General features: G+C 42.8%; 1 protein-coding gene across 5 annotated transcripts; it reads left to right on the top strand.

Moving 5' to 3' along the window:
• The first annotated feature begins 324 nt into the window (after nt 1-324).
• Nucleotides 325-17,859, top strand: LOC139063534 (transformation/transcription domain-associated protein-like). Of its 5 annotated transcripts, none has more exons than XM_070545683.1 (6): nt 325-2,425; nt 7,950-8,001; nt 8,243-8,388; nt 9,241-9,458; nt 9,604-9,805; nt 17,150-17,859. In XM_070545683.1, the coding sequence occupies exons 4-6, from the start codon at nt 9,424-9,426 to the stop codon at nt 17,153-17,155; spliced, it is 243 nt and encodes an 80-aa protein (XP_070401784.1). In that variant the 5' UTR covers nt 325-2,425; nt 7,950-8,001; nt 8,243-8,388; nt 9,241-9,423; the 3' UTR covers nt 17,156-17,859. The 5 variants fall into 5 exon arrangements, with proteins under 5 accessions (XP_070401784.1, XP_070401787.1, XP_070401785.1 ...); XM_070545686.1 differs by lacking the exon at nt 325-2,425 and adding an exon at nt 2,475-4,037; XM_070545684.1 differs by lacking the exons at nt 325-2,425; nt 7,950-8,001 and adding an exon at nt 2,475-4,037.
• Nucleotides 17,860-23,335: the final 5,476 nt, after the last annotated feature.

Raw genomic sequence — 23,335 nt, 5'->3', positions numbered from 1 at the left:
TCTTTCTTTTAAGACATGAATCAGAGTATAAAAACCCCTTTGGCCACCGGGTGCCTGATGCATTTCCCCATAAAGCCTGTGTGAAAACATTTCTCTAACCAGCAAACCATTGGCTTATATACCCCTGACCTTTAAGTAACATTTAGCAGCCAGCAGCAGCTTGGCTCGCCTGTTTCCTGAGATGCTGCTGTGACAGACAGGTGGACTGTCTGTGTGTGTGTGTGTGTGTGTGTGTGTGTGTGTGTGTGTGTGTGTGTGTGTGTGTGTGTGTGTGTGTGTGTGTGTGTGTGTGTGTGTGTGTGTGTGTGCGTGCGTGCTGCACAGTTACGTAAGTTACCTTGTCTCTCAGGTGGATTCCTTGTTTAGAGAGTTCAGGGCCTGCCCAGGACTTTGATTAATGACTATCACATTCAATTCTGAAAAACGCTTGGCTGTTTGTTTTGGAGGCAACAGGAGATAACTCACATAGTCTGGCCGATTTCACTTATCTTTCCCAAGATGCCGTGTGGATGCGGAGTTCTGGAAGTGGCGATATAAAAACAGCACATTCATCTTGCATATTCAGGCTGGTCTCAAGAACACTCCTGACCCATCACCTGAGAGTTTTCTTTTGAAAAACAACGCTTTGCATCTGGAGATTTGATCTATTTTGATCATTGATTCACCAACTTTATATGTGATGAAAAGCATGTTGTGCTGTTTGTTGTGCTGGTCTCAGGAGGGAATATTGATTTAGGATGAGTGCAGAGTCACAATCCGGTGTGAATAATTCTTCATTACGGTATTGTTCTTCATCTTGACTGACACCATCTTTCTTTGCATGCAATTATGGAAAAACAGGTTCCTCACATGAAAAAAGGAATGGCTTTAAAGCGTTGTTTTCAACACCTTGCTCTTTAAATCATTTTCTGAATGCAGATCCTGAAAATGTACGTTTCCACCAGAACAACAACACATATAATGTTATGGATTCATAAAAGAATGCACAAAGAAACATAAAAACATACATTGAAGACCAAGTTCACTAAAAACCCTTTATACTCTATATAAGATCGGTTACTCTGAGTTTCACGTGCAGGATGAATGTGAAAATAGTCCTCTACCCATATTTCCTGCATTAGCCGCTGATAGAAACCAGATGAAAAAACGCTCGGATTAGAAAGGCAGTCAGTTTCACGTCACATTGAAAATGAACATTCAAGGACACAGCCATCTGTCACGTTGAAAGGATGGTTTGGACCCAAAAATGCAGTAACCCAGGATGAAACGAAGGCAGGAGTTGACATAAAGAAAAATACTTTTATTTGTAGGGGTAAAACAGAAATAAATCCAAGAGGGCAGGGAGCCAAAATCCAAAAACCCAGAAAGCTGTAAAAACAAAACTCACTTGGATATCAAACTGGGGACAGGAACGGAAGCTCACACAGAGCACTAAACAACGCTGACAAACAAACAACAATGAACCGACACCAGACACAGACAAGACAGGGCTTATATACACAGGGAGAAGTGATTAGGGAAAATGGCGGCAGGTGTGTGAAGTGAGAGCTGGAGGGAAGACAGGTGAATCTAATAATCAAAATGGGCAAACAGAAACAGAGGAGGGCCAAATAAACCTAAAAAACTCTAAAACACAAAACAAAACCTAAAGTGAATAGATGAATGTTCTGTTTTTCAGGGATTTCGAAATCAAAAAGAAATTGAAAACTATTCTACTGCTTTTATTAAGTAATGAAAATTTTTGTGTGAAGAATCGTAATGCATTTCAGACTCAAATCGAATCGTTAGGCAGATAATCGGAATCGGATCGAATCGTGAGGCAGGTAGAGATGCACACCACTACTACCAACATAAGACACATAATGGACGCAGACAAAGGACACATGAGGGCGCTATGAGACACAAAAGGGGAATCTAAAGAGGGATGGAGGACATAAGGAGACACATGGGGAAGACACAGACGCAGACCATGACACCATCTTGGGTTGTGATAGGGAAGGCTGTTGTTGGTTAAGCATCCAGGAAACAGTGGAGAATGTCTCGGCTAGTAGAAGCTAACTGTTAGCATTAGCACCTCCACCACATAACAGAACTCCTTCAGGCTTGTGTTATTTGTGGAGATAAAACATCAATGTTGCAGGGCAAATGGAGTCAGTGGGAGAGTTGTGTTGCTGTATCCAATCAGAGGCGAGATCTCCAAATATCATGAATATTGATGATTAAAACTCTAAATTCCTCCATTTCACGCCCCTTCTCCTTCGTCTTGAGCCTGATTTATACTTCTCTGTCCACGTAGGTGTGGAGACACGCAATGCCACTATGCGTCGGCGCAAGGTTTCTCCGACGGGCTCACAGAGGATGACGGAGACATGCCCAACATTTTAAACATCTGTCAAAAGTGGCGGAGACTGCAAAATTGTGATTGGTAAGGACACCGCTTCCTGTATATTCATCACCAGCCCCGACGTTGCCCTGTTAAAAACTAAAACGATTTTTAGAGGTAGACCCAGAACAGATTGAAGAGCGCATAGTGGAAAAAGTCTGAAAATATTAATGCTTATTCACCCGTGACTGAAGGAGTACAAAATGCGGAGCAAATGTGAACGGAAATGACTGGAAACATGGGTTTAGAGGTGGCGACCACATGAAGCGGTGGAGGAGAATGAAGGACAAATTTGTCCGCGTTATAAAGTCTCTGAAATATATAAACACATTAGTAAATACACTATTGTAGACCGGATACATGAGTGTTATGGTAGCAGGATACCACAGAACAGCGCTACGCCCTCTGTTGTCCTGGCGGGGAATTGTTTTGCAACACTCCGTTGCTTGAACAGAAGTTTGCATGTAAAAACCTTTCTGACACTCCGTGTGCGTCTCTCTGTTGTGGAGCTCATGGAGAAGTATAAATCAGGTGCAACTTCTACTTCCTGAAACAGGAGCTTCAGAGCTTTTTTCCAAGAGAATGACTCACAAGGCATCCATTCATACCAGAGACCACTACAGGTTTATTGAAGTAACGAACAAATTGGAACTTTAAGGGCTAACTTTGAGAGGACAATGTAAGAATATTGACAGTTGCACACAAATACAACCACACATATTAGTCATCTGATTTGTTTTTACTCAAAGAAATTATATACAGCATAAAAACGTGCTTTTCATAATCAGGTAATTCAGATTTCCTTCCCCCTCTGTTGCAAAAATAATGGTGAGGGCCCAGTGGCGGCTGGTGAAAAATATTTTTGGTGGGGCTGTGCTATTTTTTATTTTCAAACAAACTTGTGCTTTCTGAGCTTTGTGCACAACTCCACTATTTCTTGAATTAAGCACAGCTCTTTTATTTCCTGTCTTACATCAATGGACAAACTGATTAATCCAGGTGTGTCTGACTATTGGCACGCTGCCTTGCGGACCAAGGTTGAAAAATACTGCATTGAATTGCACATAAAATAACATGACCATAAATGGTAAATAGGCAATGCAAGAGGCAAGTAACAAAAACATTTTTGTTTAATTTCAACATTTGAGTGAGCACGAAAAATTATGAGCAGGTCACTGTTACAGTAGTAAACACTACTTAGACAAAATGCCAGAAATTTACACTGTTAAATATTTCTGGAGTGTTGTGCCAAGGTCAACTTTATACAAAGATCAAGTGGATGCATTTGTGTGTGTGTGTGTGATACCTCATGTGGCTGCCGTCAGCCTCAGTCATGCAGTTTATGGTTCAAGTTAAGCTAAGAATACTTTATTTTTAATATATCAGATTAATGTATACGTTATTCGGTTTAAAAGCACACATTTAAATGGTTTACAGAATTTTTTCCAGGGTGGAACCAATGTTTAGTTTGTTGTTTCGGGGTTGACAATATTTTCAGTTGCACGCCACATTTGATAGGCGGCAGCATGCTAACCCCTATCATTCGTTGGTAGAGCTATGCAGACACATGCAACGACATTTTCCAGCTGTGGAAAGGAGTGACACTGCAAGATGTGTTTTTTATTAACCCCTGCAAGCTAATGCGGCCAATGAGGTATGCAATGTGTGTTTATGTCGTGATGGGAAATTAAGATGTTTGTTTGTGACAGAACTGTCGCGTTTATGGTGGACACGGGCAATTTGTAAATGTAAATTGTGAGTGTTTTATCTTGTGTATTAGTGCTTCATTGTTTATTCTCTATGAGAACGATTTATTGTGGAATTTGATTATTCTATGTCGTTTGTACAGTTCTCACGGCACCGTTGGTGGCACCTGTGTGCAATAAATGCCAGTTAAAATTGAAGAACGCCTTGTGTCTCTTTTCAACTTGGAGGGAGTTACACCTCATTTGTACAGAAATTTTGCCCTTCTGTCCTTCTGAGTGGCAAAGCTCTCGATGACTTTTTTATTAAAGTCAGGAATGTTTGCGACAAGCTTTTTTTCCATGGAGAGCATGGCAAGAGCATTCAGCCGATCCTGTGTCATTGTGTTCCTCAGGAAAGTCTTAATTCTCTTTAAAGTAGAAAAGCACCTCTCTGATTCGGCTGTGGTCATGGGTGTGGTGACAAGAATCTTTAAAAGAGTGACAGTCTCTGTGAACGTGCTTTGAAGATTGTTCTCCATGAAAAACTGGAAGAGAGTCAGTGCACCAGTGCAAGCCCTGAACTCATGGTTCTCATAGATGAGGGATAGCTCTGTTCTGAGCTTAGCTTTGTTCAGCGTGGGGTAGGCCTCTACAGCGGTTGCCAGTGCTGCATCTGGGAACTGTGCTGTGTGTTGCACAAACAAGTCACTTTGTAGCAGAGTGGCAGTAGCGAGGTGCTTGGTAAAAGAGAATCGCTCTTTTGCATGGCTCAGGATGGTGTCACAAACTTGTCATATGATAAATAAAAAACAACAGATAAGTACATAGGAAACACTTTCATAGGAAATAATGTCATCAGTATCCTCTTACAAATGTCATATTTTCCAGTTTTTGGGACAATGAAACATTTCAGATTCTCAATGAGATGTTTTTACTTCAAATGTAAAAACATCTCATCGAGAATCAGAAATGTTTTATTGTCCCAAAAGCTGGGAAATTTGTTTGCTGCAGCAGAAGTGTAACAAGCAAAATAGAATCAGATTGATGTATGCACAAATTTACTTGAATTTACATTTACATGATTAAATATGTATAATAAGTATGTGTGTTGAAATGAGTTTTTACAGTTATTGCACATTAAACAATGTACATGTTATTAAACAAATGTCCCGGTTTGTGGGGCAACCAAGGATTTCTGATTCTGATTGTCTTGTTCAAAGAAATGTAATGTACAGCTTACCTCTGCACCCAGCTGCTGTTGTTCTCCCTGTCCAAACGTCCTCCGTTTCTTCCGTTCCCCTCGTCGAGCTGCATGGCAACATTAGCTCTGCCTAGCATGGCTAGCTTCACCGTGTTGTCCATGTGTGCCCGGGATGACTCGTGTTTCTTCACCTTCTCAGAAAAATGTCTCATGTCTGTAACTCCTGACACAATCCATGCCTTATCTGTCCCAGCCGTTTTGAATAACAAACACGGAAAGCAAAATAAAGCATTAGCGTGATTGCATCCAGCTAGCCAAGCCTTCCTGGTGTACCAATTTCGGGAGAAGCCTCGTGTGCTCCAGTGGTCAAGACTGTCGAGCTCAACCCGAACATCAACGAACAGCCTTGGGCGGTAGCTCTATCGCCCTTCGGGCTTCCGAATCGACGACGCTGATTGGATGCATTCCCATTCCTATGAGTTTGATTTTCTTGTCAGCAATTGGCTGGCTGCTTCACTGCCGTTTGGGCGATCTTTCTGTCGCCTCCACCGCTCGGCAGGGAGCTTCTCACCAATGATACATATATGAATTGTTTTTGTTACAAAACACACAATTAACTTAGAATATGTGATTATTGGTAATTTTATTTATTTAAATAAAAATTAAAAACACTGGGGAAAACTGGGGGAGGTGGGTGGGGGGGGTGGGGGGGGGTGCTTCCTATCGCCCTCTAGTGGCCAGCCGCCACTGTGAGGGCCATTAGTATGGATGTAATTACAGCTAACTACAGTATTGTCCCATTGATATAATTTATATTAGCTGCACTGGCTGGCACTGAAATGCCAAAAGATGTTATACTACAGAACTCCCAACAATGGAGCAAATCTGCACTCCACTAAAAGCAACTGAGGTTAAATAGTAAGTCCTAATTAGCCGACGAACATGGCTGCAGAAGTGAATCTGCTACTATAAAACAAACAGAGATGTGTGGAGGGAGGAAAATAGGCAGAACATGTCCAGTTGTAAAATGTTAATCAAATAATGAGAGATTTTCCTGATGGATAATTAACGGTTTAAGAGCGTAGAGATGAATGATGATGTCATTCTCTTGCTATTTGGTTTACTGTGCAGTGATTTTCTTTACTAACTAAAAACACGAAGTCCATCAATGAGTGAAAATAGGTAGAAACACTCTATATGAGTTATATTTAAGTTGGCAGTAGAGTAAATGTTGTTTTTCTATGGCCAATATGTATTGGCAATTTTTGGGCCAATTTTCATGGCCGATGTTTAGACATCTACCTTATTTTCCTGCTAAAATGTCACTAATGACATCAGCTGATGCACAAAACATCTGAAGCTGAATTAGTTTCAGAAAAAAAAGGTAAATATCGGCCGACCAACATATCGGTCTACCCCTAATCATCAGTGCAAAATTCATCCATGTTCATTTACCTGCAGGACTTTTAGATTAGTGATTATTTTAATGTTAAACATGCTTGAAGGACATTATGAAAATTATATTTAAAAATCAAATCTGCATCTGCTTTGGTTTTTATAATGTAACAAAAATATTAGTTAAATGTAATGGATAGAAAATAATGTGAGAATATACTATGTTTATAACATTTAATACACAGGTTATGTAGTAAAACAGCTATTTTGGGTTGTTTAGATTTTTTTTGTGTTTCTGCTTCATGCAGGAAACACTATTAAGGTGAAAGGAAAGCCATGAGGAACAAATATTTTATCTGGACACTTGAGAAGGAGCTTTCTGTGAGGTCACCTATTCAGATTAGGTGTTTATGTTTTGACAGCTTCTAACAGAGGCAGGAATCAGCTGATCAGGCTGGATCAGCATGTTTTCCTCTAGTTTCAGATGCAATGGGGAAGAGCGCAGAAGAGGGGACAATACTCCCCCACCAGGAGTATGAATAGTACCAGAAGACACCGGGACACAGGGAAGGATCCTACTCCATCATTCAGGGCAGCAGCAGCAAAGCCTATCATCACATTATTAAAGGGTCCTGCAGATTAGAATCACCATCAGAGGCAGGTGTCTCCACGGCATGCGTGATAATGCGCTGCCAGCCCCCACTAAACTCTCAGGAACCTGCTGAGGCGATCCGGAGGTGGCTTGGAGCCCCCTCTGCTTTGGTCTGGTCTGCACGGGGGTCGGGTTTGGAGGGCCCCTGAGCAGCAGGGTGTCTCTTCTTCCATCGGCTCCCTGAACACTGACACACAGGATTAAAAAAACAAAACTAAACAGTAATGGCAACCCTTTCCTCCATGCTCCTCCTGTTTGCATGGGCTGCAGCAAGCAAATGCTGCTTTCACCTCATCCAGATAAAGAGCATCAATGATGGGCACCTGCTTTCATAGAGCTGCCTGGTTCTGGGCGTGTTAGGCTCCCAGCATCTTGGTGCTGCACGTAATTCCTTATCAGCGCTTTCTGACAACACTGCTGACAGCAGATACAGAGGAATTAGTGTCATAATATGTGTTTTCACACGCCTTACGCCATGAAGACACGAGACAATATTTTTAATCAACAATTCAGTGACTTGTTTTGATCTTGCTCTTTTTTTCATTTCTGCAAGGCGGTGTCATCTGGATGCTTTAGCTCCGTTTCTTGTTGCCAAAGGTGAATTAATTGATGTTTTTGTGATTGTTGCTCTAGATTGAACCAGAAAACTGATGAGATAGTGTCAGCTGCTGTGATTAAACTGCAGGTTTGTGATGCTTAGGTGTTACATTTAAGATGTTTTTGCATTTTTATTCATCAGATTTTTTTTCTTTATTGCATAGAACATGAGAAAAGTAAATAAGATTTGTTTTTGTCACAACAAATTTAATTAATGTAAAATCAATAAAAACAAACCATAAAACTATCTTATATACTTTTTTCCATTTCATGTGCAGCAATTTTATTTCTAGATCACCAAAAACACTCAAATTTTCTGTCTTTTAAAGGTCCATCCAGACTAAAATAAGACAGAGCTGCAGCATCTGAGTCTGCATCCGTCTCTTTGTGTCCAGTAGCCTGGCTGCTGAGGAGGAAAGAGAAGAAGAGGGAAAAATAAAAACAGCTCAGTCTGTGCTGCCTTTGAGGAATTCAGGTTAGCCCCAGAGGACATCACACCTGTCGAGAAAGTAGGATGCAATAACACCCTCCATCCCAAAAATAGATCTAAGGAAACATTAGCCAACATAATGAAAAATAGATCTAAGGAGCTGACAAAGCAGACGAAAAAAGAATAAAAGCTAACAGCTCTGAGTAATGTTGCTTTGATAGGCTCTAAGTATTTAAGCATCTGAATTTGCCAGAAGAATAAAAAAAACATTTTTATTTAAACATGTAAGATTAACTTTATTTAGATGAGAAGTGTCAGCCAGGAGTAGGAGGGTGAAACAGCCTGAGGAAGCGCCCTCTTTTCCTTTCTTTCTCCCTCCTTCCACCGGGAGACCGCCCATATGTGCGTTTAATCCACATTTGCAAGCATTCTCCTATCTTCCTGCTATTTCACCATCACTGTCCTGTTCCCAAACTGCCTTTTCCCTCTTCACATGCCTTTTCTCTGCAGTCGTCCGCCGCCCCCCTCTCCCCTTTCTGTTTTTTTTAACAAACTTTATTTGTTTTTGTCACAAATACATAGTCACACTAACAAACATACATCAAATATACACACGAACAGACATCAGCTCATTAATCGACAAGGGGCACATAACAGATAATACAACCTTCCAAAAGGTACATTTTTGATTGTTTTTGTTATACAGGGTCAATCAGAAATGTATTTATAAATGTATTTATATATGTATGTAATTGTAACAGAGTTTTCTAAATTTTTGTATCTAACAATGTTTTCTAATAAATCATATGACATATATAAATCAGAAAGTTGTTTTAACATGGTGAGTTTTTAAAAATCATTCATTGGTTTGTTTTTTTGTTCTCCTCTTCATGCCAGGTTCGTTCCTGCCGCCATCCTATCAGCTTTGCAGCCAGCCAAGCACCGCCATGTTCCACAGTGAGGAGAATGGTTCTAAGGGCATGGATCCACTGGTTCTCATTGATGCCATAGCGATCTGCATGGCCTACGAGGAGAAGGAGCTGTGTAAGATTGGAGAAGTGGCTCTGGCTGTCATCTTTGATGTTGCCAGCATCATCCTTGGCTCTAAGGAGCGAGTAAGTCACATTGGGAGGAGGCGATTGGAGGGAGTTTTTTTTTATCCTTCCATTAAAACAACTTCATTTTAAATCAGTGCTTTAGTTTTTATAGTTGTAGTTTAGTTCTTCACACCCCCATCCACTGTGGCTTCTGCCCCTCCAGGCATGCCAGTTGCCCCTGTTCTCCTACATCGTGGAGCGTCTGTCTGTGTGCCTGTTGCTATGAGCAGGCCTGGTACGCCAAACTCGGCAGTGTGGTGTCCATCAAGTTTCTGATGGAGAGACTTCCTCTGATCTGGGTGCTACAGAACCAGCTCACGTTCCTCAAAGCCCTGCTCTTTGTCATGATAAGCCTCACCGGAGAGGTGAGATTATTTTTGCTGTGATTTTTCTGTTTCCATCATCTTTTAACATACGGAGATTTATTTTTGTCATGCTGTTGGGCCTTGGACAGACACCCCCCTAAATATTCTAAATGTAGAGATGAGGAAAACTTATCAAATTTAGCTAAAGATTAAACTTAATAGACATTTGGCGACCTCATAACCCAACAGCGAAACAACACACATGGAATAATAAAGATCCATCGTGCTGTTCCCGAATTGACTTCTGGCTGGTCTCTAATAACCTTCATGAACTGGTCACTGAAGTGAAAATAAGTCTTACCATTATGACAGATCATAAAAACAATTTTTATTAAATGTAGTCTGTCTCAACAGCATAAAACAAAACAATTTAACTATTGGAAATTTAATAATTCTTTATTGAATAGTGCCTTTATATAAACTACAAACAGACTTTTAAAACGACATTGGGAACAAGCAGTCTCTACAAATGAGTTTGGGAAACATTGGGAACTGTTCAAATATGAAGTTAGAAAACATGCCATTAGTTTCAGCAAAGACTTAGCTAAAAAAAGAAAAGCTAGAATAGAATTTTTAATTAAATGTATATCGAACATCACTCTGAATCTTACTGATAATGAAAAATTATTACAGCTAAACTCCTTTCAATAGATGACATTTATAAGGAAAAAGCTAAAGGCACATTCATAAGATCAAGACTAAAACGGTTGGAAGAAGGAGAGAAAAACAGTACATCATTTTTTAACATTGAAAAAAGAAACATTGAAAGAAGTACCCTAACTAAATAAAAAATAGGAAATGCCATAACAACAGACTATAATACTATATCCAAATTTGTGTCCAAATATTATGCTAATTTGTACAAAATGTAAACATGTTCTGATTCATCCAATATATTTAATTTGCTTGAAGATGTCAAATGAGCAAGCACCACTCTTAGAGAAGAGTGTGATGAACCATTATCTATTGAGGAAGTAAAATGGGGAAGTAAAAATCTTAAACTCAACAAATCACCTGGTAATGATGGCCTCACAGGTGAATTTTACCAAACGTTTACTGCAGAAACCTCAAAATTCCTTTTGGCTGTATATAATGAATCCCTAAATAATGAAGAATTACCTCACTCCTTGAAACAAGGTCTAATAACATTAATTCCAAAACCGAATAAAGATGCTCTTCTAATTGATAATTGGCGTGGCATTACATTATTAAACAACAATTACAAAATTCTTGCTTCAGTAATAGTCAAACGGCTAAAATATGGAATTAATGACATTATCCATGAAGCCCAAAATGGCTTAGCTGGACATCATATTTCTGACAATATTAGATTAGTTTTGGACTTGATTAATTATAATTATTTACTCTCTGGGGACCCAGTTATTCTTTTTTTAGACTTTCAAAAGGCATTTGACACAATTAACCATGAATTTATATTTGATACTTTAACCTTCTTAAACGTTGGTAATTTTGTCATCAAAGCAGTGAAAACACTTTATAGAAACAACAATAGCTCAGTCAAACTCATGTGTGGCACATCTCAAAGATTTAACGTAGAAAAAGGGGTGCGCCAGGTTTGCCCAGCCTCCCCTTATATCTTCTTGCTAGTAGCCCAAATATTAAACTATTTAATACTACAATCACCTTTGAAGCGAATACAAATTTTTGACAAAGAAATCAAGATTTCTCAACTAGCAAACGACACTACTTTGTTTCTGCAAAATATTGAACAAATACACACAGCTTTATCTACAATATCTGAATTTTCAAAAATATCAGGATTAAATCTAAATATCAAAAAATGTGAAATTCTACCCCTAAAGGACAGCTGCCAACCTGAAATATGTAACATTCCTATTAAAAACATAGTCACTTATTTAGGCATTAAGATATCAAAAAATAACAGAGAAACTCCGGACTTAAATATGCTCCCAGTGACTCAGGCTATTAAAACTAAGTTTAATTGTTGGGCCTCCAGAGATTTATCCATATACGGTAGAGTTCTGCTAAGCAAGGCAGAGGGAATGTCTAGAGCAGCCTATGTTTTTTCAATCTTGGATATTCCCAAATCCATTTGCTTCCAACTTGATAAAATTCTTTATAATTTTATATGGAAAAACAAGCCTGACAAGGTAAAAAGATCTGTTCTCTCAAATCCAGTGGCTGAAGGGGGCCTTAATGTACTAACCTTTACCTCATTTAACCAAATTATAAAAATCAATTGGATTAAAAGATTCATTAAAAGCCCTAATAGCATGTGGAATATTATCCCAAATAATCTATTTAATGCTTTTGGTGGACTTAACTTTCTGTTGATATGTCCTTTCTCAGTAGGAAAACTCCCAATTAAATTAATTAATTTTCATAAACAAGCTTTATTATGTTGGAATCTTATCTTTAAACACAACTTCTCACCTAACAATTGTATTATTTGGAACAATACATATATTGTAAACAAAAATAAAACACTTTCTACACAATTGGTCATTAAATAATGTAAACACTGTGAATAATCTACTAAATACTAATGGCGAAACATTATCCCACAAAGACTTCTTAGAAAAATATAATATTAATACTTCACAAGAAGAGTATAACATGGTAATTAAATCCATCCCTGTTTGTATTTTCTATTTAGCACTGACCACAATCAAACATTATCTTATCTGCAGCAGTCAGACCTCCAACTATTTCTGGGATTCCAATCACAGATAAGAAATGTAATAATTCTGTTATTAGAAAAGTAATTGATCCTGTCTCAACCCCGATATGTAAACATCGATGGACTTTGATGAATACAAAACTCTGGAACAGGATCTTTCTGCTACCTCACCAATATGTTATTGTGAATAAGATAAAAATAAGTTTTATTCAAAATTGTTCATAGATATTACCCGTCAAAAGCAAACATCTGTATTTTTTTCCAAATGTTTCTAACATCGTTACTTTTTGTGGTTGTAAGGGAGCAACTATTGAACATGTTTTTGTTGATTGCTTTCATGTTACTTTGTTTTGGTTCCATTTACAAAGATACATTTCCAAAAAGTCTCGTCTCGTCTCGTCTTCCTCCGCTTATCCGGGTCCGGGTCGCGGGGGCAGCATCCCAACTAGGGAGCTCCAGGCCGTCCTCTCCCCGGCCTTGTCCACCAGCTCCTCCGGCAGGACCCCAAGGCGTTCCCGGACCAGATTGGAGATGTAACTTCTCCAACGTGTCCTGGGTCGACCCGGGGGCCTTCTGCCGGCAGGACATGCCCGAAACACCTCCCCAGGGAGGCGTCCAGGAGGCATCCTGACCAGATGCCCAAACCACCTCAACTGGCTCCTTTCGATCCGGAGGAGCAGCGGTTCTACTCCGAGTCCCTCCCGAATGTCCGAGCTCCTCACCCTATCTCTAAGGCTGAGCCCGGCCACCCTACGGAGGAAACTCATTTCGGCCGCTTGTATCCGCGATCTCGTTCTTTCGGTCATTACCCAAAGCTCATGACCATAGGTGAGGATTGGGACGTAGATCGACCGGTAAATCGAGAGCCTGGCTTTCTGGCTCAGCTCCCTCTTCCCCACGACAGATCGGCTCAGCGTCCGCATCACTGCAGACGCCGAACCAATCCGCCTGTCGATCTCCCGATCCCTCCTACCCTCACTCGTGAACAAGACCCCGAGATACTTAAACTCCTCCACTTGAGGTAGGACCTCTCCCCCGACCCGGAGGTGGCAAGCCACCCTTTTCCGGTCGAGAACCATGGTCTCAGATTTGGAGGTGCTGATCCTCATCCCAGCCGCTTCACATTCGGCCGCGAACCTACCCAGCAAGAGCTGAAGGTCAGAGCTGGATGAAGCTAGGAGGACCACATCATCCGCAAAAAGCAGAGACGAGATTCTCCTGCCACCAACTCGACACACTCCACACCACGGCTGCGTCTAGAAATTCTGTCCATAAATGTGATGAACAGAACCGGTGACAAAGGGCAGCCCTGGCGGAGTCCAACCCTCACTGGGAACAGGTCCGACTTACTACCGGCTATGCGGACCAAACTCACGCTCCTCTGGTAAAGGGACTGAATGGCCCTTAACAGAAAGCCACCCACCCCATACTCCTGGAGCGTCCCCCACAGGGTGCCCCTGGGGACACGGTCATAAGCCTTCTCCAAATCCACAAAGCACATGTGGATTGGTTGGGCAAACTCCCATGCCCCCTCCATCACCCTTGCAAGGGTATAGAGCTGGTCCACAGTTCCACGGCCAGGACGAAAACCACATTGCTCCTCCTCTATCTGAGATTCAACTATCGATCGGACCCTCCTCTCCAGTACCTTGGAGTAGACCTTTCCAGGGAGGCTGAGGAGTGTGATCCCCCTATAGTTGGAACACACCCTCAGGTCACCCTTCTTAAAGATGGGGACCACCACCCCGGTCTGCCACTCCCTAGGAACTGCCCCCGATGACCACGCAATGTTGTAGAGACGTGTCAACCATGACAGCCCTACAACATCCATAGCCTTGAGATACCCAGGACGAACCTCATCCGCCCCCGGGGCTCCGCCGCTGTGTAGTTGTTTGACTACCTCAGCAACTTCTGCCCCCGAGATCGGACAGTCCATCCCCAGGCCTCCCAGCTCTGGTTCCTCCTCGGAATGCGCATTGGTGGGATTGAGGAGCTCCTCAAAGTATTCCTTCCACCGTCCGACTATAGCCTCAGTTGACGTCAGCAGCTCCCCATCCCCACTGTAAACAGTGTGAGCGAGTTGCTGCCTTCCTCTCCTGAGGCGCCGGACAGTTTGCCAGAACCTCTTTGGAGCCGATCGATAGTCTTTCTCCATGGCCTCACCAAACTCCTCCCACGCCCGAGATTTTGCCTCGGCAACTGCCACTGCTGCACCCCGCTTGGCTATCCGGTACCTGTCTGCTGCCTCCGGAGACCCACAGACCAGCCACGCCCTGTAGGCCTCCTTCTTCAGCCTGACGGCTCCCCGAACCTCTGGTGTCCACCAGCGGGTACGGGGGTTGCCACCACGACTGGCACCGGCCACCTTACGACCACAGCTAGCAACAGCCGCCTCGACAATCGCAGAGTGGAACAAGGCCCACTCGGACTCAATGTCCCCCACTGCTCTCGGGACGTGGTCAAAGCTCTGCCGGAGGTGGGAGTTGAAGACCGTCTTGACAGGTTCTTCTGCCAGGCGTTCCCAGCAGACCCTCACTATGCGTTTGGGTCTGCCAGGTCTACGCGGCATGTTCCCTTGCCATCTGATCCAACTCACCACCAGGTGGTGATCAGTTGACAGCTCCGCCCCTCTCTTCACTCGGGTGTCCAAAACATACGGTCGCAGGTCAGATGATACGACTACAAAATCTATCATCGACCTGTGACCTAGGCTGCCCTGGTACCAAGTGTACCGGTGGGCATCCTTATGTTCGAACATGGTGTTCGTTATGGCCAAACTGCGGCTTGCACAGAAGTCCAATAACAAAACACCGCTCGAGTTCTGATCAGGTGGGCCGTTCCTCCCAATCACACCCCTCCAGGTCAAGCTGTCATTGCCCACGTGAGCATTGAAGTCCCCCAGCAGGACAATGGAGTCCCCTGATGGAGCACTATCTAGCACTCGTCCCAGGGACTCCAAAAAGGGTGGGTACTCTGAACTGATATTTGGCCCATACGCACAAACAACAGTCAGGACCCGTTCCCCGACCCGAAGGCGCAAGGAAGCTACCCTCTTGTCCCCCGGGGTAAACCCCAACACACAGGCAGAGAGTCTCGGGGCTAACAAAAAGCCAACCCCAGCCCTCCGCCTCTCACCCGGAGCAACTCCAGCAAAGTAGAGTGTCCAACCCCTCTCCAGGTCTCGGGTTCCAGAGCCAATGCAATGTGTCGAGGTGAGTCCGACTATATCTAGCCGGTACCGCTCAACCTCTGCCACAAGCTCCGGCTCCTTCCCCGCCAGCGAGGTGACGTTCCATGTCCCAAAAACTAGTTTCCTTGTCCGGGGATTGGACCGCCAAGGCTCCCGCCTTGGTCTGCCACCCGATTCACATTGCACCGGACCCTTCATGTTCCTCCTGCGGGTGGTGGGTCCACAGTTGGACGAGCCCATGTATCCGGTTCGGGCTGGGCCCGGCCGGGCCCCATGGGCGAAAGCCCGGCCACCAGGCGCTCGCTCACGGGCCCCAACCCCAGGCCTGGCTCCAGGGTGGGACCCCGGTAACCCTCCGGGCCGGGTACTCCGACTCTTCGTTTTCACCGCCATGAAAGATCCTTCGAACCGTTCTTTGTCTCACCCTTCACCTAAGACCAATTTGTCATGGGAGACCCTACCAGGGGCACTAAGTGCCCCAGGCAACATAGCTCCTAGGATCATTAGGGCACTCAAACTCCTCCACCACGATAAGGTGACGGTCACCAAAAAGTTACAAAAAAATATTTCTTTAAGCAAATATGAAATACTTCTTATTGTTACTAACCTTCATTTATCATCCAATGAAAAATACACAATTAACTCAGTCATTATTTTAGCAAAATATTATTTACATAAAATGATTTTTTCAGAAAAGTATCCCCTCCTTCTATAATTTCAGAATTACAGACCTTATGAAATATTGGAACAGCATTGAAAAATTAAAAAAAGAAGAACAACAAACTAACAAAGACCATCAACTTATTTCATCATTTCAACTTAGACACAGCAGAGCCCTAAGTGTTATGTTTCTAAGTTATATATGTTTTCGTCAGTTTTTTGTTTATTACTTGTTTTTTTGTTTAACAGTTTCCTAATGTTGCATATATGTTATTGCAATTGTATACAACTGTAAAATGTGATACATGGAATTTTTAATGTATTTTCTGAATGTATCGACAATAAGTCAATAAAACCTGTAAATAAATAAATAAATAAAATTTTTTTAAAAATTGTGCCTTTGTGACGTCACTAAATTTAAGCAATATTTTGGTCAGATCTGTCAGACTAAAGTCTCGTTTAGAGCAGTCACTTTTACTTCGACTGTAACTCAATTTTTAGAGATCAACGTGTCTGAAAGAAAGCCTGTAGATGAGACTCCAGGCGAATCTAGTAGACTTTATTTTTCAGAAAGAGAACATGATCTTAGTATTCTTAGTAAATCCCACCCCTTCTTCAGCAAAAATCTGAATTAATTTTAATCTGAAAAGCACTTAATAAGGGCTGCACTCTTCCAGTTGATAGTCACGAATGCTGCCCTCCTGTGGCCAATTAAAACATTAAAGACAAACGGATTAGCAAAAATGGAATGAATCAATCTAAAAATCATTAAGCTCTGTCTCAATAAAAGGAAAGTAAAAAATATGGTGTCACCCTCTTGTGTGTGTTGCAGGTTTGATCCCGGCTCCGGACAGAGAATTCTGCTGTTGTGTCCTTGGGCAAGACACTTAACCCACGTTGCCTGCTGGTGGTGGTCGGAGGGACTGGTGGCGCCTGTGCTCGGCAGCCTCGTTTCTGTCAGTATGCCCCAGGGCAGCTGTGGCTACATTGTAGCTCATCACCATCAGTGTGTGAATGTGTGTGTGAATGGATGAATGATACACTGTAGTGTAAAGCGCTTTGGACTCCGAGAGGCGCTATACAAGTGCGGGTCATTTATCATTTATCTTTTTTTTTGTTTAAACTACAAAAACAAGTTGTCACTTTCAACAGATCAGCAGATCAATTAAAACACGTTATAATCCAGATTTAAAAATTTTATTTATAATAAAGCTCTCGGGTTTCAACCAGCGTTGTTGGGTATTTTTATAATTGTACCTTTTTGAGGCCTAAAAGATGCCCATTTTGTGTTATTAACACTTCATGAATCTCTGTTTTTGCCAACTGTTGCTGTTCATGAAAGGTTGAGTAAGGATGTTGATTGTGGTTTTCCAACTGAAAACTGTACCTCTGTAACCTGAGAAGGCCCGCCTTCTCCTCCATCCATTGTGAATAAAGCCCCTGACGAACTGGGAGCACAGGGGAGTGATGTGGGAAGAAGCCTTGGAGGAGGCCATTCCTGCGTTAACTCTCCTTGATTTTGGAGACTCAGGGTAAAATGTCTTCCCTTGTTGTCGAGTGTTTATTTCAGGTTCCAGGGTTATGGAGAGTAAATATTACTTAACATTTAATTACCAAACATCTTGGTGGAGAATACAGGTAGGCTGAGGCTGGAGCAGACTAGGGGCTGGATGTCTGGGCCCAGCTCACGCATGCGATTCACAAACATTAACAAATAATCTTTCTCTCTCTCTCCGGGTGTGTCGTCCTTTAAGGTAATATGGGATAAAATTAATTACCTATCAAAATGGTGGCCCGTACGGGGACGCAGAGCCTAGCGGTGGAAGATTGTCTCCAGGGAGCCGCGGGGCGCCACTTCTTCATCATAAGTCCGGGGGACTGCAAATCTGGCCGGCTACATAGCTCTGCAGACAAACTTTCATCAACAGGCTCTCGCGCTCGGAACTTAGGACGAATTTACAACGTGGAGGAGAGTAAGTTAATTCATTAATTCATTAAGTTAATTAATTTGCGTCTGTTTCTTTAATCACTGGCAGTGTGGTTTAAGGTGATTGAGGTGGGCCAGTTGCGGCCGTGTGTGTGTGTGTGTGTGAACCTCTTGAGTGTGTGAGAAAGTTTGATTGATGACCGGAAAAAGACGGGAGACGATGGATCAGCTCTGGTGGAAAAGCTCCAGAGAGCAGACGGCCAGCTGAATAGCACGCCGGGTGAGTAACTAATTGAATTGTACCTTTTTCCTAGTAACTGGACGACAGTGATTTTACGCTGGAAGTGATGTTTGCAATCCACGCATGAAAGACGTTTCATGCCCCGGCTGAGAAGCTGGTCTGAGAGCTGCCGGACCTTGTCCTGGACTCCGATTGCCTCAGTTAAAGCGCTGCGTTAAAGCAGCCGACCGCAGTTTGGCACAGGCACACACCCTTTTTTGCAGTTGCTGTTGGTGGGCTGTTTAGCTCTGTCTACATGGAAGTGCATTGAGATGTTTTCGCAGCGAGTCGCGGACTGCGCACCCCACTCGTTTTGGGTTTACTGAACATGTATGTGAAATGTATACTGGCTTGGCAGCATGCCTGCGGCACTGGGGGAGAGGTGGTGATGTGTAGCCACGGTAAGCGGATAGCAATCTGAGAGAGGAGAGGCGAACGGAGGGAGGTTGTAATTCAGTCTTTTGTCTGCGTACATAAGACATCCCACGACGGAATGTGGGTCGTAATAGGGTTGGATTATGCAAAATCACTTATGTAAACTCATTGTTTTTAGGTGCTACAAAAATACTCCAAATTAATCACCGTTATTTGGCTTAAAGATCTCAAGTCGGTCTAATTTCCCGGTCTGTGTTATGTGTGACATGGGGCTGCGTTCCATTTTTGTGGGTGGGCTTGCCGGTTTCCGTGTTGTGTATTGTTTAAGTTGTCGCTGGTGGCTGGCATGTTTTCTGTATTTGTGTTGAATGTTGCTTTATGGTTTTTAATTTGTGTGTCAAAGCTCTGACTGGTGTGAGTGAAAGCCTGCAGGTTCCTTTTTGTTTGTGTGTGAGAGAAGTTTTGGGCCGAAGTTCTGAAGCCTGAATGTGTGTCTCGGCCGAGATATCTGAATGGATGGAAGGTCCGAATGCATGATAATGTGTATGACCGAAACTTTGAGCCAGTCTGTTGTGTGTGACACCTGCTGATTCTAGGTTCTGTGTTGTCCCGGTCGGTCCTGGTCTGTTCCATTCTGTCTGTGTGTGTGTGTGTGTGTGTGTGTGTGTGTGTGTGTGTGTGTGTGTGTGTGTGTGTGTGTGTGTGTGTGTGTGTGTGTGTTTATGGGATATAGGAACAAAGGGTAAGAAGTGAAGAGACTGCGAAGTGTTAGTTTATTGCGGTGGGGGATTTGGTAAGGCTGCAATCAGATATGGAAAGAGTGTGAGAAGTTAGAAGAAAGGCGAATGGAAGAAGGAAATATTGGACAGGTGAGGAAGGAAAGGATAGACGGAGAGGAAAGAAAGGCAGAAAGGGAGGCAGAGGAGACAGGTGGAGAAAAGAGAGAAGGCAATAGGAAGTTTTAAAGAAATGTTTGAGGAAGTGAGAAGGTATAGAACGTAGGGACAGAAATGTTTAGTTCTGAAATCTTTATTTTACATTTAATTTCTAAGATCTTTATGGTCAAAATTCTAATTAGAAATTAGCAAAAAGTTCGTGAGTGAGTGTGTGACAGACAGAAAGGAGGTGTGATGATTAGCTAAATACTATCTGAAAAAGTCATTGCTCTTATCTGCATGATAACTCTTACTAAACTAGTAAACAAAATGACTTACGTAGATAGAATGCTAAGGAAATACAGTTAAGCAGGGATAAATACATCCATCCTCTAACTCCTTCAGCTTCATCGGCTGAATGGTTGCCCAAATATGATGGAGATGATTCACGCGATTGCCTCAAGTTAAATTAGATATTCTGGTCTACAGGCCTTTTATTACTTTATTAAAATAAATAAATACCCTTTCTAAAAGATCATGTAGTTTATTAGAAAAAAAACAAATCAAATAAATAAATACCCTTTCTAAAAGATCATGTAGTTTATTAGAAAAAACAAATCACGTAGGTTTTAGACCTAAGTAGCCCCCTAATCTTTTATGGATTTGACCCCAAGTTACAGAATTAGAAGGGAAAATTCATGATTTTGTGTTTTAAGAGGCACATAACCTTATAAATAGCTTATGCCATTTTAGCATGACAGATTCTTTTACCATTCCAGCACAGCTCTGGTTTTGTCAGACGGAAACAGATTAGCCGTGAAGCAGCTAATCTGGGTCCGAAGATACCTTTGCTCATGGACTAAGATTAAAAATACAACTTTGACTGAAGATGGTTTCAATTTCACATGTGGTAGGCTGTTCCTTTACTGGAATGCAAACTTTAGACAGTTCTATATAGATAGTTTAAACAGCCCCAACTAAATATTTCAGCCTGGTGTATTAATTTCTTTTTAAACTAGTTAAGTAGACGTAATTTAATTTGAACATTCTGATTTTATGAGACCTATTGTTTAAAATTTCTAGTCTGATAGATGTAAGCTAGTGTTACCATGTTCTGTATTATTGTTTAGAGGTGGTGCAGTACATGAATGCTTTACAGTTTTCGTATCTCAGCATTTTATCATATGACTAAATCATGTTAAACTTGGTGTTCCTGCCATAAGCAGACCATACTCAGTTGACTGGTTTTACAGGAGGGTGTTTAGATCTTTACTGGTGTTACTGGGTTAATTTAATAACATGAAATGGTTAGGGAATCAGATCTCGGCCTTGGGGCAGGACTGGAGTCCCTGCGATCACGATGCAGTGAATACCGGTCAGAGGGAGATTGGCGCTCGCCTGAGTGAGACGACTCTCTCCTAGAGGAGTATGATGAATACCCCTTTTCTCTAAAAGAAACACGATGTCTATCACGACCAAGTCGTGGTGACTTAGGGTCCCCCTCACCAGCCGGTGGGGGGCTCCGAGCTCTGGCAAAACTCTGAGACCTGTTGGTAGGAAATCCTCGCCGCTTGAAGTTTTTATAGGGCTTCTAGACCTGTGATTTAGCACCAGGTCTGCGGTTATTACCTTTTCGAGTCCCTGATGTAGGTCATTTGAATCGCAGCGTAGAGGGATCTGCCCCCACCGCGAGGACCGAAGGGTGTCAATACACTTACTTGGTTCTTTGAACTGCCTGAAGCTACAACTAGCCATTTTCCTGAGTTTGTCCATGGAGTTGACTTCCAGGTCTACCGCACCCTTATAGGGGCCGTACTGAGGATGAAAATTATCAAGGAAAAGCTCTTTCAAACCTTTCTCATCTTCCATCCCCTTCTTACATTCTGAACCAAAGTACGCGTCAAAGAGGCATAGGTAGAAAGCTTGTGGGTCTTCAGAACGACCTTGTTTGACTGACAAAGCTAACTTTAAACCAGCTTCTTTAGCATTGTAAGTGTATTGTCTTTGAATTGCAGCTTCCAGCCGGGTGTAATCATTCGCAATCACATTTTGCTGGCGGTCAGTGAACGAACCCACGGAGTCAGAGGTTAACCTTATCAAAAAGATCTTGTCCTCGAGAGTCACTCCAGGACATCTCTGAAAATGATGGCGAAGGCCACTAAGGTACGCATCAACTGGGTATGAATTACCTGGTCGAGGATTGAATCTCTTGACGCTCCCAGACATCCTATAGATGTCAGCCGTGGTCACAGTGAGTGTGGTTGAGCTGGCTGGAAAGCTGGTACGAACATCGCGGCAGCAGGTGGGTATTGTTGAGCAGCAGGTAGGTATTGTTGAGCTTGCTGAGGAGCTGGTACCACCACCGCAACAGCATCGGCAGGTGCAGCAGGTGGGAGCAGTGGGGCTGGAGGCCCAAGTGGATGTGGTTAAGTCAGCTGGAGGGCTGGCACAACCACATCAACAGCAACGGCAGTGGGTGGAGCAGCAGGTGAGGGAGCAGGTGGAGCCGGGGGGAGTGAAGGGGTCACCCTTCTTTCTCCAGTGAGCTCAGAAATCTGTTTTTTTAAATCAGCAATTTCATTATCCCAGGCTCGTACATCATTCCTGGTTGCTATGAGATCAACCTTTAGACCATTTTTCTCATTCTCCAAAACAGCAACTCGACGTTCTGCTCTGATTTTCTTATCCAACAACACTGAATTCTCCTTTAGACCTTCATGCAGCTCTTTCCAGCAAGACTCCTCATCAGAAGTAGAATCGCTGGCTCCACCTCTTTGCATCTGCTCAGAAAGTGTGCGCATAGCGTCTTGTGTACTCACGTGACCTGTGACTTCCTTGTCCCAGAGATAAGCTAGAAGGATAGTAAACCGCCTCAGATTCTCCATGCGGGCTGCTGCTTTGACTTTCTCGCCCTCGTTGGGCAAATTATCCACGTGTTGCAGCAACATGTCTTAAGTCATCTGGCGTACGGTCCATCAAAGAGGTATCGTAGCCGCAAGCATCTAGAGCTGTAGTACCAACTGTCATCAGGAGAGAATTGATAATTATTCTCCCCACAGTGGGAAAACCAAGCTCCTCCTGATTAGACATCCTCAGTCAAACCAGATTACACCTAACACCAGAGTAAGGAGTAATGTACAAGAGATGCCACAGAATGGCATTAGAGCGCTAAGCAAACAATGCAGGAGGGGTAGTAGACGTCACTCGGTGATGTCACTCGTCACACACGGTGACACCATCCCAAAATGGCGGACGGGCCGTCGGTAGAGAACGCCTCTGCAAAATACACCCAAAACTGCCATGTCTGCCGCTAGATACCCTCGGCTCTCTTTATGTTTTTGCAAGGACGGATAATGGCGTTGCATATCTCTGTCCCGATGCAGACGGAGAAGTATAAATTAGGCTTAAGCCTATAGTAGCATAACTACAGAGATAACTCAGGATAACCCAGCTTTTAGACAGAGGCATGTTGGGGGTATAGGGCAAGGGACTTGTGCAAATCTGGGCTAACATCAGAATTTAACCATAGGCCCTATCAAATAAAAGTTTTAAGCCTAGTCT

The sequence above is a fragment of the Nothobranchius furzeri genome, chromosome 16 (genome assembly GCF_043380555.1).
Source record: "Nothobranchius furzeri strain GRZ-AD chromosome 16, NfurGRZ-RIMD1, whole genome shotgun sequence".
Lineage (NCBI taxonomy): Eukaryota > Metazoa > Chordata > Actinopteri > Cyprinodontiformes > Nothobranchiidae > Nothobranchius > Nothobranchius furzeri.
The sequence above is the reverse complement of the archived record's forward strand: the minus strand, read 5'-3'. Positions and strand labels throughout refer to the sequence as shown.